The 15301-nt window shown below is 53.6% G+C and overlaps 1 protein-coding gene across 1 annotated transcript; it reads left to right on the forward strand.

Moving 5' to 3' along the window:
* The first annotated feature begins 12248 nt into the window (after positions 1 to 12248).
* On the forward strand, positions 12249 to 14277 carry LOC110259004 (leucine-rich repeat-containing protein 37A-like). The gene is made up of 3 exons (XM_021082302.1): positions 12249 to 12735; positions 13151 to 13985; positions 14178 to 14277. Exons 1-3 carry the CDS (start codon positions 12441 to 12443, stop codon positions 14275 to 14277), a joined length of 1230 nt encoding a protein of 409 aa, XP_020937961.1. The 5' UTR covers positions 12249 to 12440.
* Positions 14278 to 15301: the final 1024 nt, after the last annotated feature.

Raw genomic sequence — 15301 nt, forward strand, 5'->3', positions numbered from 1 at the left:
CATCTGTGAATCAAGAACTTAGGAGTGGCTTGGGGCCGTTGGGCTTGGGTCTCTCCTGAGGTCCTCAGGATCTGGGGCAGGGCTGAGTCATCTGACAGCTTGGCCGAGGCTGGGGGGTCCACTGCCGAGTTTCCATGCTGCCCGGTGGTGCAGTTGTTGAAGGAGGCTCGTTTCCTCCCGTCTGGCTTGTCTGTCCACGTGCTACCTGACGGATGTCCGCACATGGGGCTGGCTTCCTCCAGAGTGAGCTAAGAGCGAGCCAGAGAAGTTATCCTCTGTGGGACCGGGTCTCAGAAGGCACACAGCATCACTTCTGTCGTCTAACATGAGGGTTAGAGGTCAGTCACTCAGGCCAGCTCTCATTCAAGAGGACGGGATTTAGTCTCCACCTTTTTTTCCTTCTATATCTTCCCCCGCCCCGTGGCACATGGAAGTTCCCAGGCCAGGGATAGAGTCCAAGCTGAAGCTGCGACCTATGTCCCAGCTGTAGCATCACTGGATCCTTAGCCCACCGTGTCCACCAGACCAGGGCAAAACCGGCACCTCTACAGAGACAAGCTGGATCATTAACCCACTAGTTAGCGGTCCTAGTCTCCACCTTTGAAGAAAGGCGGGTCGAAGAATTTGCAGACGTATGTTCTCTTTTTTGGCTATACCTGTGGCGTGTGCAAGTTCCTGGGCCAGGGATTACAGCCACACCACAGCAGCGACCTCAGCCACTGCAGTGACTCCATCGGTCCGTAACACATTGTGCCACAAGGGAACTCCTGGTAGACTTTTTTTTTTTTTTTTTCCTGGCCTTTTTAAGGCCACATCTGGGCATATGGAAGGAAGTTCCCAGGCTAGAGGTGAAATCAGAGCTGTAGCCACTGGCCTACACCACAGCCACAGCAACATGGGATCTGAGCTGCATCTCAACCTCCACCACAGCTCACAGCAACACCGGAACCTTAACCACTGAGCAGGGCCAGGGATCGAACCCTCATCCTCATGGATACTAGTCAGGTTTGTTACTGCTGAGCCACAATGGGAACTCCTGGCAGACATATTTTAAAACTACTATAGACAGGAAAATAGAAACCACTCTAGATATTTCAAGTAAAAAAAAAAAAAAAAAAAAAACAAGAAGAAGGAAGAAAGAAACAGAAAGGGAGGGAGGAAAAGAAACTATGCCATGAATTGGTGGTTGTCACTGAGGGGGTAATGGTGGTGAAAGTTGGGGTGGGGGGATCGCCCCACTGGCCTTCAGGTTATTTTACCACAGCTGCTTTCCGTAGACACAAAACTGCCGCTGCCACTCAGAAGTGAGGAACCCTTGGGAAACCACTCATGAGGTCACTGCAGCCCCACAGCCCCAAGGCTGGCGACTTGACAGGGAATGTGGAGTCTGCTGCAGAGGAGGAAAGAGTGGCTTCCAGCTCCTTTCCACCTTCCAGCTGCACACAAGCCCATTTTGTTGGCAGAACCTGCTGTCCGGAATCTGTGAAATGTGGTTCCCAGGCTTCTAGCACCGGCAGAGAAGGGGGTAGAAGTCGGTGTCAGGAGCCAACCAACACTAGCCAACATGCCTCCATATACGGATGTGGCGAAGACGCCCCCCCCCCCGCAATTGGGCGTGTCTTGGAACCCCAGAGCCCCACTCGTTGTTTTGTTTTGTTTTTGTTTTTTTGGCTGTGCCCATGGCCTGTGGAAGTTCCAGGATCGTGGCTCCAGGGATCGAACCCGTGCCACAGCAGTGACAAAGCCCCAGTCCCTTAACCTGCTGAGCCACCAGGGAACTCCCCTATTATTATAATTTTTTTAAATAGGCTTGTGGGCATCCACGTCTTTGTAAAAGCCGGGCATGGGGGTTGTCAAAGGGTAATACTGTGGTGGACAGCAGAGCTAGCTGAGGGACAAATCTGGAAAGTGTCACTCCAGCTGGTCAGCAGGTGAGGTACTAGATGCTGGTGACATGCAGTCAGCCCCAGAGATGACGGAGTTGGTCCTTGGTTGATCTCGGGAAGGTTCTCCCAGGAGTGGAAGCTGGGCAGACTGTGGGCAAGGCAGCAGGGGAGAAAATGTAGCTCCCATTCAAAAGGGGCTCCAGAGGAAAGTTGAAAGTGAGGCTTTGGATGTAGGAGGGTTAAGGTTGGAAGGAGGCTTTGGCGCCACCCTGTGGAGCATCTTGGCTTGCAGGGAAATCAAGGCAGGAAATCAAGGCTTCAACCTGTGAAGAGGAAGGCTTCACGTGGAGGAGGCTCACACTGGAGAACGGTGGAGCCTGGCTCCCTGACACACGAGCCACCAAAGTAGCCCTGGACTGCTGAGCCAGATTCTCACCCAAGAGATCCAAAATGTCTTTCTCTTTTACCCCACCACTGTGTAGGGTGTCTTTGTAGCAGCTGACTTTATAACCTAATAAGAGAGCGGGGAGTTCCTGTCGTGGCTCCGTGGAAATGAACCCGACTAGTATCGATGAGGAGGTAGGTTCGATCCCTGGCCGCGCTCCGTGGGTTACGGATCTGGTGTTGCCATGAGCTGTGGTGTAGGTCGCAGACCCGGCTGGGATCTGACATTGCTGTGGCTGTACTGGAGGACAGTGGCTGCAGCTCCAATTCAACCCAAGGCCTGGGGACCTCCATATCATATGCCCTGGGTGCGGCCCTAACACCCTAACAAGCCCAAACCAAAAGTGGGTAGGGAGTTCCCGTCATGGGTCAGTGGTTAAGGAACCCGACTAGGATCCATGAGGTGGCGGGTTTGATCCCTGGCCTCATTCAGTGGGTTAAGAATCGGGCATGACTGTGAACGGTGGTGTAGGTCGTATCTGGCATTGCTGTGGCTGTTGTGTAGGCTGGCAGCTACACTCTGATTCAACCCCTAGCCTGGGAACATCCATATGCCGGGGGTGCTGCCCTCAATAGCAAAAAAAAAAGGAGTGAGTACACGATGTATTGGTTAGCTATTGCCACAATAATGCTACGTAAAAAACCCATCCCAACATTCACTGGGTTGGGGAGTTCCCTGGGAGCCTAGTGGTTAAGGAGTCGGCATTGTCACTGCTATGACTTGGGTTTTGATCCCTGGCCTGGGAACTTCTGCATGCCATGGTACGCTCCCCACCCCCAAAACCCCCAAATTCAGTGGGTTGGAATAACAATTCTCACCAGTCTGCAGTATGACTGGTACAGCTTTGCTTCAACGCTCTGCTGACTGGATCCCCTCTGCTTCTCACTGCTGGTCGGCACAGCAGCCGAGGTAGCTCTTTTCCATGTGTGTTCGTTCGTGCCGGGGCCCAGGCTGAAGAGGCAGCAGGTACCCAAGAGAGGCACGAGAGGGCAGGAGGAAACCCACCCTCGGGCCTCCTTGCAACCTGGGCATGGGACTGGCAGACTCATTTCTGCCCTGTCCATGGGCCAAAGCAAGTCCTCTGGCCAAGCCCCAAGCCCGGGGGGCGGGGGGAGGGGGGTTGGGGGCAGTACACTCTACCCACAATGTGAGGTGGCCAGAGTGTGGATTCCAGGAGGGGTGAGGATGGGGCCAATAGTCCTCTCTATCCAGGATGTGGCTGAGTCTTGGTTTGGGATGCGCAGAGGACTGTGATTTTATGTTGCATCAATAACCAGTAGCCACTGGGCCCATTGGTGAGGTTATTGCTAGCCCTGTAACAGAGATCAGCGTTCTGCAGGACGTACGCCCTCCATTCCTCCGGGTGTCGCCTACCAAAGGAGCATCATGGAAGACAGTGTCCACCAGTGTGCAGACCCAACCGCTGTTCTCGATGAGGTCAGGAACCCGGACAAGGCAAGGATCCCACCTCCTTCCTCTCCCTGACGTCTAGCAGCAGGCCCTGCCCCAGGGATGACTCGGGAATATTCTGAGCGAATTGTAGACCATTTCTTCCTTCTCCTCCTGTGATTACTTGGCAAAAACAGACTGACCTCCTTCGGGCCAGCACATGACGCCACGTATTCAGCGCATAAGCTGCAAAGAAACGATGCCATTTGGAGCTGGGGTTTGTAGCCAGATCTGTCTGATACTGACTCCGGAATCCCCTGCCTTCCATAGGGACCTCACAGAAGAAGGGGTTTATACAGGGTAGACACCGGAGCAGGTTAGTGACATGCCTTTCTCTAGAGGCCATTTGAAACTGGCGAGATGCACAGTCCCTGAACTAGCCTGAGAGGAAGGCGGTCTAAGAGCCCAGTCCTAGTCAGGGATCTACATGCACTTAGGGTCAGTTTTAAGAACAGTGAGATTCACCAGCAGAGCCCCCCCTCCCCCTCGCCAGCTCCACAAAGCGCCTTGGCCCCTCTCACCATCTCTTCGTCCCTCTCACGGGGCAAAAGCAAAGCTGGCCCCAGATGCTCTGTGTTGCTTGTTTCTTGCCCTGCAGACTTCGCCCTTTACGGAAGGAAAGGGAGTCCTGGTTAACGCTAAAGAATGCTGCCGTCACCACTGAATTGCAGGCACAGAGCATGTGGATGGAAAGTGCATTTTGGACTGTCCGTCACGGCTCAGCCGTTAACCAACCCGACTAGTATCCATGAAGACACGGGTTCAATCCCTGGCCTCGCTCAGTGGGTTAATAAGGATCTGGCGTTGCCGTGAGCTGTGGTGTAGGTCGCAGACGCGGCTCGGATCCCGCGTTGCTGTGGCTGTGGCGTAGGCTGGCAGCTACAGCTCCAATTCGACTCCTAGCCCAGGAATAACCATACGCCACGGGTGTAGCCATAAAAAGAAAAGAAAAAAAGTTTTTAAAAAAGTTAAATGAAAACAAAAAGGCCCTGGGAATTAAGAATCCCCATATGGGTCACTGTCCTAGGACAGTGAGTCCCAGGAGACTTCCTTTGCATTCAGCCTAAAACAAAAGAAGTACGTGGATGTTATGATCTCACATTTAATTTTTTTCACAGTGTAGACTTTGAGCTCCTGCCACCCTCTCTCTGCTCTGTGAGCTCACTGACCGCAAAGTGAAGCAGTAAGTAGCAAGGGGGGGTTTTCAAGGAAAAACAACCAGCTGTCAAGCACTGCGGACAGCCCTTTTTTTTTCTTCCGGGAGAAAGGTGTGCAGATGGTTGTGACTGTATTCAGCATGAATAAGCGGCAGTCCTAGGACCCGTGGCTAATATAAGTTTATTCCTGGTTCCGTCACAGAGAGAAGCGCCCTGCCTCCTGAGCGAGTTTGAGACTCGGGGTGATAGGGAAAGAGGATCCTGCTCCTCCCCTGTATCCAGGCCAGTTAAGGAGGGAATGGGGGCGGGGGAACATGCAGCCGAATGATGCTTTTATTTTATTTATTTTTTGCCTTTTCTAGGGCCGCACCCATGGTATATGGAGGTTCCCAGGCTAGGGGTCTAATGGGAGCTGTAGCCACCGGCCTCCGCCAGAGCCACAGCAAAGGCAGATCGGAGCCCCATCTGTGACCTACACCACAGCTCACGGCAACGCAGGATCGGTTAACCCGCTGAGCGAGGCCAGGGATCGAACCCACAACCTCATGGTTCCTAGTCGGATTCGTTAACCACTGTGCCACAACGGGTACTCCCACCTCCTGGAGATCTTGCGGCTACCCGTGAGGTAGATCTTACTCCCCCCTCCAACAGAGGAGGAAACCGAGACTTGGGGGTGAGATGAGGGGGTGAAAACCTTGCCCAGGTTCACAACGGTAACTTGTTAGTCAGCACTCTTTACGTTCCAAGTGGAAGAAATCCAACCAAATACGCGTGAACCGCAGATGGCATACAGTCTGTCAGCTCATCTCCCCAGGAAGCCTGCGGGCTTAGAGCCGGCTGCTTCCAGGGCGCAGACCTCTCCCCATCTGTGCTCTCCTCTGCTGTGGCTTCCGCCTCCAGAGGACTCGTGCCCCATGACCGCGAAGATGGTCGTCAGTCATTCCAACGCCGGACCGTTTTCTTCCCTTTTCTTTTTTGATGGCCGCACTCATGACACATGGAGGTTCCCAGGCCAGAGACTAGGTCAAGTCTCAGCTCCTTTCACCCACTGCTCCAGGCCAGGGATCGAACCCGCACTTTTGCAGGGACCCAAGCGGCTGCAGTTGCAGTCTAAACCCACCGTCCCACAGTGGGAACTCCGCACGCCTTTGTTTTTATTTGGTTTTTCTCTGGGTCTTCTCATTGCTTTGGGCCACGCCTGTGGCATGTGGAAGTTCCCGAGCCAGAAAGAACCCGCATCCCAGCAGCAACCCGTGCCACAGCAGTGACCGTGCCGGATCCTTAACCCACCGAGCCACACGGGAACTCCCAACTCCACACCTTTGGACCATGTGTCCAGCAGGAGACCATGACTGGCCAGCCATGCTCAGTGGGGCCTTAAACCAGTACTTCAGAGCCCACTTAATCACAGGGAGCAGGGGAGGCTCTGTTACCAGAAGTCAAGGGCATGAGGTGGCAAATGGAGGATCGGAGGTTGAAGCTAGATTGAACTAACTCTCAAGCCTCAACTCTTTTTTTCTTTTTGGTGCCGCACCTGTGGCATATGGAAGCTCCCCGCCTAGCTGTTGAATCCAAGCTGCACCTGCCGGCCTATGCCACAGCCACAGCAATGCTGGATCCGAGCTGCATCTGTGACCCATCAGCTGGCAGCAACACCGGATCCTTAACCCACTGAGTGAGGCCAGGGATCAAATTCCCAGCCTCACGGATCCTATGTTGTGGTCTTTTCCTTCCCTCCCCTCCCTCCCTCCGTTCTTTTTCTTTCTTTCTCTTTCTTTCTTTCTTTCTTTCTTTCTTTCTTTCTTTCTTCTCTCTCTCTCTTTCTCTCTCTCTCTCTTCTCTTTCTCTCTCTCTCTTTCTCTCTCTCTTTCTTTCTCTTTCTCTCTCTCTCTTTCTCTCTCTCTTTCTCTCTCTCTCTCTTTCTCGCTCTCTTTCTCTCTCTCTTTCTTTCTCTCTTTCTCTCTCTCTTTCTCTCTCTCTTTCTCTCTCTCTCTCTTTCTCTCTTTCTCTCTTTCTGCAGCTGTGGCATGTGGAAATTCCTGGGCAAGGGGTTGAACTTCTGCCCCAGCAGTACCAACGTTGGGTCCTTAACCCACTGAGCCACGAGGGAAGTCCTATGCTGAGTTCTTAACCCCTGAGCCACAACAGGAACTCCCAAGCCTCCACTCTCAACAGGTTTTCACATGTTCTGAGATGCCATTGTGGTAAGTAAAACACAATCCATTTGAAAGCAGTAGTGCCTTCCCGGTAATTTGTGGTCCTTATGCATTTTTGGCCCCGTTAATGGATACTCAAGTTGGAACTAACTATCAGGAGGAGGTCCAAAGACCATTCTGTTTTCGGATGTGAGTTAGGGATTCTTAACTGGGGATGTGTTCCGACAGAGCGAGAGTAAGGAGAGCACGAAGAGCAGGGAGCCAGGACAAGGCCCAACCCAGGAGGCAGCGAGGGGAGGGTCCAGGCTGGCGGCTGTGTGACTAGCGGGACAGACCCTGGAAGAGCGGGCTCGGAGCGAGACGCGCGCTAAGTGCGAAGCCAGAGCCCTGGAGGAGAGCAGAGGACGTGACAAGAGCAGATAGTGCAGGGAGAGGGGAGGGGAAGGGAAACACCCAGAGTCTCAGGACGGGGAGCGAGTGTAATTATTAAGCTCGACGGAGAACAATGTCTACATGGCCACGATTTCATAAACACTATCCATTTTTATCTGGAAATAGTGACATCCTGAACCTCAAGAATGGACTGGGGGTGAGACTGTAAAAGAAGCAGCCCTCGCCCATGTTACTAGGAATTCAACAGACAGGGTCTAAACGGATAAATCAAGAACTGGATGTGCAAAGAGACGTGGAGAAAAGCACCAGAAAACTCAGCTGGACCTCACTCCCTTGGAGTTCCCTTGTGGCTCAGCAGGTTAAGGATCTGGTGTTGTCACAGCTCAGGTCACTGCTGTGGTGTGGGTTCAATCCCTGGCCCAGGAAATTCTGTGTGCTGAGAGTGTGGCCAAAAAGGGGGGAGGAGTTCCCGTCGTGGCTCAGTGGTTAATGAATCCGACTAGGAACCATGAGGTTGTGGGTTCGATCCCTGGCCTTGCTCAGTGGGTTAAGGATTTGGCATTGCCGTGAGCTGTGGTGCAGGTCGCAGACACGGCTGGGATCCCTCATAGCTCTGGCTCTGGCATAGGCCAGTGGCTACAGCTCCGATTGGACCCCTAGCCTGGGAACCTCCATATGCTGCAGGAGTGGCCCCACCAAAGGCAAAAAGACAAAAAAAGGGGAGGGGGGAGGGAAGGAGTTCCTGTCATGGCTCAGTGGAAACAAATCTGACTAGTATCCATGAGGATGCAGGTTTGATCCCTAGACTCACTCAGTGGGTTAAGGCTCCGGTGTCGCCGTGAGCTGTGGTGTAGGTCGCAGACTCGGCTTGGATCCCACATGGTGTAGGCTCGGATTCAACCCCTAGCCTGGGAACCTCCATATGCTGTGGGTTCAGCCCTAAAAAAGACAAAAAAGCTGGGGGGGGGGGAGCACGCCTAAAAACCAGCTCCCTAGAAGTAACCAGGCCCACTGAGCTGGCTCAGGGAGATGGGCAAGGAACTGGTCAGGGACAAGGAACTGCTGTGTGTCCTTGGGTTTTAGCACCGTTTCATTTCACTTAGTACTCCAAAATATGCAAGTAGTACGCCTTTTGGGTTTTTGGTGTTTCTTTTTTCCAGTTCATTATTTTGTGGTTTTTTTCCTTCTAATCGGAGCTATAGCTGCCGGCCTACGCCAGGGCCACGGCAACACCAGATCCTATCTGCCTCTGCAACCTACAGCACAGCCCACAGCAATGCTGGATCCTTAACCCACTGAATGAGACCAGGGATCCAACCTGAAACCTCAGGGTTCCTAGTCGGGTTCGTTTCTGCTGTGCCACGACGGAAACTCCCCTAAATCCTTTATTTTTTTTTTTTTTTTTTGGTCTTTTTGTATTTTTCTAGGGCCGCATTCCCAGCATATGGAGGTTCCCAGGCCAGGGGTCTGGGTGGAGCGGTAGCCGAGGGCCTGTGCCACAGCCACAGCAACGAGGGATCCGGGCCGTCTGCCACCTACACCACAGCTCACAGCAATGCCAGATCCTTAGCCCACTGAGAGAGGCCAGGGATCGCACCCGCAACCTCATGGTTCCGAGTTGGATTCATTAACCACTGAGCCACGACGGAAACTCCCTGAATCCATTTTTAAAAAGAGAGTGGGAAGAGCCAGCATCCTACAACAGAATCCAGGAGAGGAGTTCCTGCTGTGACACAACAGGATCGGTGGTATCTCTGGAGCGCTGGGACCCAGGTTCAATCCCCAGCACAGTGGGTTAAGGATCTGGTGTTGCTGCATCTGTGTCATAGGCCACAACTGTGGCTTGGATCTGATCCCTGGCCTGGGAACTCCATATGCCACACGGGGAGGCCAAGACAAAAAGAAAGAAAGAGAAAAGGAAAAGAATCCGGGAGAATACTGGCTATCCCAGCGTTGAGAGAGATGATTGCATTAATACTGGTTTGATGATTTCAATCAGATCCAAGCAAAGCTGCATCTGTGTCCAGACAAGAACAGATCTCACTCCAGTGGTCAGAGGAGCAGTGAAAGCAGGGACTGATGAGAATTAGCTGGAATTCCCAGAGCTTACAGCAGACCAGAAACTGTCCTAATGATATTACCTTATTTCACCTGATGTTTCCCCCAGTGTGCAGATGAGGAGCCGAGGCTCAGTGAATTTCTGGAACTTCCCTGAAGTCACACACTCTGGCCCCCTGTGCCTGAGGCCAAGGGGCCAGAGGGCGTTGTGACTCCTCTTTTCTGAGGATGGATCAAATTCAATTCACAAGTTTCCATCTTCAATGCCATCCCCAGGGGCCTATGAAAAATCACGACCCCGTAGCAGTTGTCTTAGCCACTTGTGTTGCCCTGGGCCCTGCACTGTTTTAGGGAAAGCCCAGCAAACACTGCACTGTGGAGTAGAGCTGAGATTCAGAACTAAGCACGTCTGGCTCCAGAGCTCACTCGCTCTGCCACTGAACTACCTCCCTCTCCAACTAGAATCAGAAAGAGCCGGGTGAGAACCCAGCTTCTACCCCTAAAGAGTTGTGTGGGCTCGGGCCCCCGAGTCACTTAACCTCCCTTATGGGAGGTCCCTATGGGGGTAACAGGGGTACCCACCTTCCAGGTGCTTAGCGAGGGCTCTGACCCCTTCTTTGAAATTTGGAGAGCAGGACTGAGGGCCTTCAGTGTACTTCTACAGCTGCGGACCCAGGAGAAGACGCAGGGCTTTTAGAACTCCCCCAGACAGAATCCCAGGGATTTGGGAACAAAGGAACTATGGCTTTCAGTGTGATTATGGCTCCAGTGTTGGAAAACTATTAATGCCTTTCAAATAAGGTGTACTACCTGGATCTTAGTAACTCCTATGTCTTTTGTCTTGTCTTTTTTTTTTTTTTTTTAGCGCCCCATGCGCGGCATATGGAGGTTCCCAGGCTAGGGGTCGAATTGGAATTATAGCTTCCGCTTACACCATGGCCACAGCAACGCCAGATCCAAGCCCCAGCTGCGACCTACACCACAGCTCATGGCAACGCCGGATCCTTGACCCACTGAGCAAGGCCAGGGACTGAAACCGCATCCTCTTGGATCCTAGTCGGGTTCATTACTGCTGAGCCACGACGGGAACTCCCGGGTTGTTTTCCTTTTAAGGAGCAAAAAGTGTGTTTCACATCCTTGAGAACTTAATTTGCAGCTAGATTTCTGCGTATTTAACTCACCCCAATGTTGCAAAGTTTGTTCTGAAGGGAAGAAAGCAGAGAAAGAAAAGGTGGCTATGTTCTGAACAAATGTAAACATTTTTTGAAAGTTTTTCCTGTGCAAAGTACTTAATTCCGTGTAAATCGAATCGGTTAAGGAACTTCGAAGATACCCAATTTGGGCTTTAAGAAATGTAAAACGGGAGAGGAAAGGATTCAGTACTGAGGCTAAAGATTTGTGAAACCTGATTATAATAACAGATCCATTCCTAAATGAGGCCAGTCTTAGAATCAATTCCATTTAAAAACCATTATGTGTGGGGAGTTCCTGCTGTGGCTCTGTGGTAACAGACCCGACCCCGACGAGCATCGCTGAGGAGGTGGGTTCCACCCCGGGCCTCGCTCAGCAGGGTTAAGGATGCAGCATTGCCCTGAGCTGTGGCGTAGGTCGCAGACGTGGCTCGGATCCTGCGTTGCTGTGGCTGTGGTGTAGGCCGGCAGCTGCAGCTCTGATTAGATCTGGGGACTTCCATGTGCCTCAGGTGCAGCTCTTAAACCAAACCAAACCAAACCTAACCAAACCATTGTGTGCTAGACACTGGGATTAAGATGAAACTCTCTCTTGGAGTTTGGATGTTAGAAGGTGTGCCAGCCAATTAAAAAGGACTAAAATTAGATAGAGTATTAAAGGGAGTAGGAAGGAAGTAAACTGGGTGCTGGTCACAGCATTTCCAAACTTCACATCTGAAGTGTCTTCATGTGGGCACCCACAGTAGACCTCTGAAAAGCGGCACTGAAATGCTTTTCTAGGTTAATGGCTGGCTTGAGGCAAGTGGATGGGGACGTTTTCCCAGGCGAATAGTGTAAAGGGCCATTCACTGCCCACCCCCACCCCCACCCCCCAAAACCCCTCCTACGGAAGTGTTGGAGTCATCACTGAGTCAGTGGTAACCCCTAATAGGACAGTGGTGAATTAGTAACGGGACATGGATACGGAGAGCTTAGAGGAAATGGCAACATTTTCATAACTGCCACCTGTGAGGTGTGTTCCCCTGCTGGCACCCTGACTGGTGCTCATTTTGCAGGTCAGCTACTTCTCTTGGAAACAGTGTGGCCAAGGGGAGGAAGAATGTCTCTCAGGTCTCCCTTTGAGGAGGTGGCGTTCAAACGACCAGAACTGGACTAGCATGTTTGAATTTCCTGGAACGCTAGGCCCTGCGGCTTCCTTGGGAAGCTCTGCACCTCCCACCCCGCCACCCCTAGGCCTCTGGAGTCGAGGGCGGCTCTTGTCGGCAGCCCCCATCCTGCCCAGTTGTGGGGGCCAGGGCGGATGGGAGGGGCGGCACCGCGGGGCTGGGGAGGGCAAGGGGCTGGGGAGGGGGCTGCGCAGGGGAGAACTGTTGCCTCTGCAAGGGGAGGGCCCTCCGGACCCTGGGAGAAAGGCTCTCTGGGGAGGGAGGCGGGAGGCGCAGCTTGGCTCTGGGGCGGGGCGGGGGGGGGCCTGAAACCTAACAAGGGGGCGGAACTCAGGGAACGTAACTATGGCGGCGTGACGAAAGGGAACGCAATGAAAGGGGGCGTGCCTAGAGGGGCCCAAGGAGAGCGAACTTAAGTAAGGGGGGGCTGCCTGGAGACGGCCCAACTAAGCCGGGTGAGGTGAGGCGGAGGACGGGGCACACGGTTGCTGACAGGGCGCTGCCTTAGTGGTTCAGCTCCCGCTCAGGGAACGTCCCGTCATGTCGCGCCTTTACCTTTGGTCCCCACTGCTCCTCCTCTCGTGGCCACCGTTGTGGCTTCTGGTCCAGGTAGCTCAGGCGTCGGGGGACTGGGCCCTGGACCATGTCGCCCTGACCTCCGACCCCCCAGGGCTGACCTCTGAACGCTCACTGGACTCGCCCCATGTGCTTGCACCCTCGGCAGAGCCGGGGGGCTTGGCTTACTCGACGGCCTCCTCTCCAGCCCAGATGTTCGCCCCGCCCAGTCAGGAGGTAACGGAGACTTTCGTTCCAGACCCGGACTTGGATTCAGTTGGTGAGTTGCCTGCAAGGCCAGATCACTTTTCTGTTGACCAGCAGCATCTGAATGACAGGCTAAGGCAGCATCAGAATTTCCCAGAGGTGCCTCTAGTGCTAGGTTGGGATCAGAGTCAGGGCTTAGTTCTGCCTGTACTCCAAAGGAAGGTTGAGAGGGTAGGTCCAGATCAGGCTGAAGATCACCAATTATTTGCAATACTTGTTCCACCTCTAGGTAGCAAGAGTTCAAAACCAAGCAAATTTGTTGTTTCACCCCCAAACTAGAAGAAAGATCTGTTTCAGCACCGACAGCTTGCCAAACTTAGTGTTGGCACTAGGGGCCAGTCTGAAGAAACTCAGCAACTGGAGGGAACAGTGGCAGGATAATCATTTCGATCCCGGTGTGAGTGTCTTTTATCCTAATCTACCTACAGATTTTGTAGAGGATCCAGATCCACCTACTGAGCCCCCTGAGGAGGTGGAATCCTCACTCCAGGAAGAGGCCCCTGCTCAGCATCCACAGCCCACAGAAGAGGTAGTATCACCTCCACTTGAGCAGGAGGCTCTGTTTCAGCCTCCAGAGGCCCCTGAGGAAATGGAAACTTCAAGCCTTCAGGAGGCCCTCCTAGCTCAAGCTTCGGAGATACTTAAGGAGGCTGGAGGGCAGCCATCAGCACATCATAGGGTAAATGAAGCTCAGCAGTCAGGCAGGCACAGTGTCACTGTGACACCTCTGGATCTGGCCCTTACCGTAACTCCAGAGGTCACTAAAAAGGTTGAACCTTCTCCAGTCCAGCAGGATGGCTTATTGCAGGCCCCAGAGAGCCCTGAGGAGTCTGAAACTCCTCCAGTCCTGGAGGAGGCCCCACCTCAGCCTCCAGAGCGCCCCGAAGAGGTTGACTTTTCACTCCAGCAGGAGACCCAAGCTCAGCCTCCAGAGCGCCCTGAGGAGGTGGAACCTTCCCCAGTCCAGCTAGGGTCCCCAGCTCACGCCCCAGGGTTCCCTACCCAGGATGTACTTCAGAGGCCAGAGAGCGGTGAGCTAGAAGCTCCGCATCATCAGCCGCATCCCCTTCATTTGCACTTGCCCAATGGACACCTCAGCCTCTGGATTTGGGACTTACCATCACTCCAGGGCCTACTAAGGAAGCTGAGTCAACTACAGCCCAGCAGGAGGCCCTGCCTCAGCCTGTTGAGCACCCTGAGGAGACGGAATCTTCTCCAACCCAGCAGGAGACCTCAGAGAAGCCTCCAGAGCCTCCTGGGGAGGTTGAGCCTTTGAGTGAGCAGGAGCCACCAGCTCAGCCTTCTGAGCCTCCTGGGGAAGATGAACCGTTTCCAACCCAGCAGGAGACCCCAGTGCAGCTCTCAGAGTCTTTGGAAGAAGCTGAAACTTCTCCAACCCAGGAAGGGACCCCAGCTCTGTCTGCAGAAGAGGTAGAACCTTCTGCAACCCTGCAGGAGCAACCAGCTCAGCCTCCAGAGCCGCCTTCTGGGGAGGCGGAGCCTTTGCCAGCTCAACAGGAACAGCCAGCTCAACCTCCAGAGCATCATGAAGTGACAGTTTCACCTCCAAGTCACCATCATGCTCACAGTCAAACGTAGCCAATGTCACTGTCAAGCCTGTGGATGTGGGGCTTACCATAAGCACAGAACCCAGGCCAGAGGTGGGACCTGGGTCTCCAAATCCGCACAAGCCTTCAACTCAGCCGTCGGTGTCCCACACCAGTGTGGGATTTTCTACAACCCAGCATGAGGCCCCCACGCTGCCTCCACAGCCACCTGAGGAAGTTGAACCTTTGCCAGTTCAACAGGAGGCTCCAGATCAATCTCCAGAAGCTGCTGCCGTTCATGAGGAGGCCCCGGGTCAGCATCCAGAGGCTCCTGGTGAGGTTGAATCCTCCCCAGCTCAGCAAACAGAGCTCTCTAACGAGTATGTCGCTATCTCTCCAGAGCATCACGTGACAACAGTTTCTCCGCTAGGTCAGGATCAAGCTCAGCTTCCGCAGCGGCCCAGCAGTGTCACTGTTACACCTGTGGATCTTGTGCTCACCTTAAGTCCAGCATCCAGTAATGAGGTTGAAGCTTTTCCACTGCCACCAGAAACCTCGGTGCAGTCTGCGGTGTCCCCTGAGCCGTCGCAACTGTTGTCAGGCCAGCAGGAGTTTTCAGGTCAGCATTCAGCCCCAGCTCGGCCTGAAGAGGTTCCTGAGGAAACCGAACCTGCTCCCAGCCATCAGGAGCACCCAACTCAGCCTCCAGAGGCCTCTGCAGAGGTCGAAGCTCAGCCTTCAGTAAATGAAGAGGCGACGTTCTCACCTCCAGGTCCCGGTGAAGCGCAACGTCCAGGGTTGTCTAGTGCCACAGGGAAACCTTTGGATCTGGCGCTTGTCTTAACTCTAGAGCCCACTAAGGAGGTGGAAACCTCTCCAGTGCAGCAGGAGGGCCCTGCTCAGACTCTAGATCCCCCTGGGGGAATGGAGCTTTCTTTAGTCCAGGAGGAGGCCCCAGCTCAGTCTCCCGTTCCCCTTGGGGCCCCAGCTGCATCTCTGCAGCCCCCGAAGGAGGGAGAACCTTCTGCCACA

This window comes from Sus scrofa, unplaced genomic scaffold, assembly GCF_000003025.6.
Source record: "Sus scrofa isolate TJ Tabasco breed Duroc unplaced genomic scaffold, Sscrofa11.1 Contig622, whole genome shotgun sequence".
Classification (NCBI taxonomy): domain Eukaryota; kingdom Metazoa; phylum Chordata; class Mammalia; order Artiodactyla; family Suidae; genus Sus; species Sus scrofa.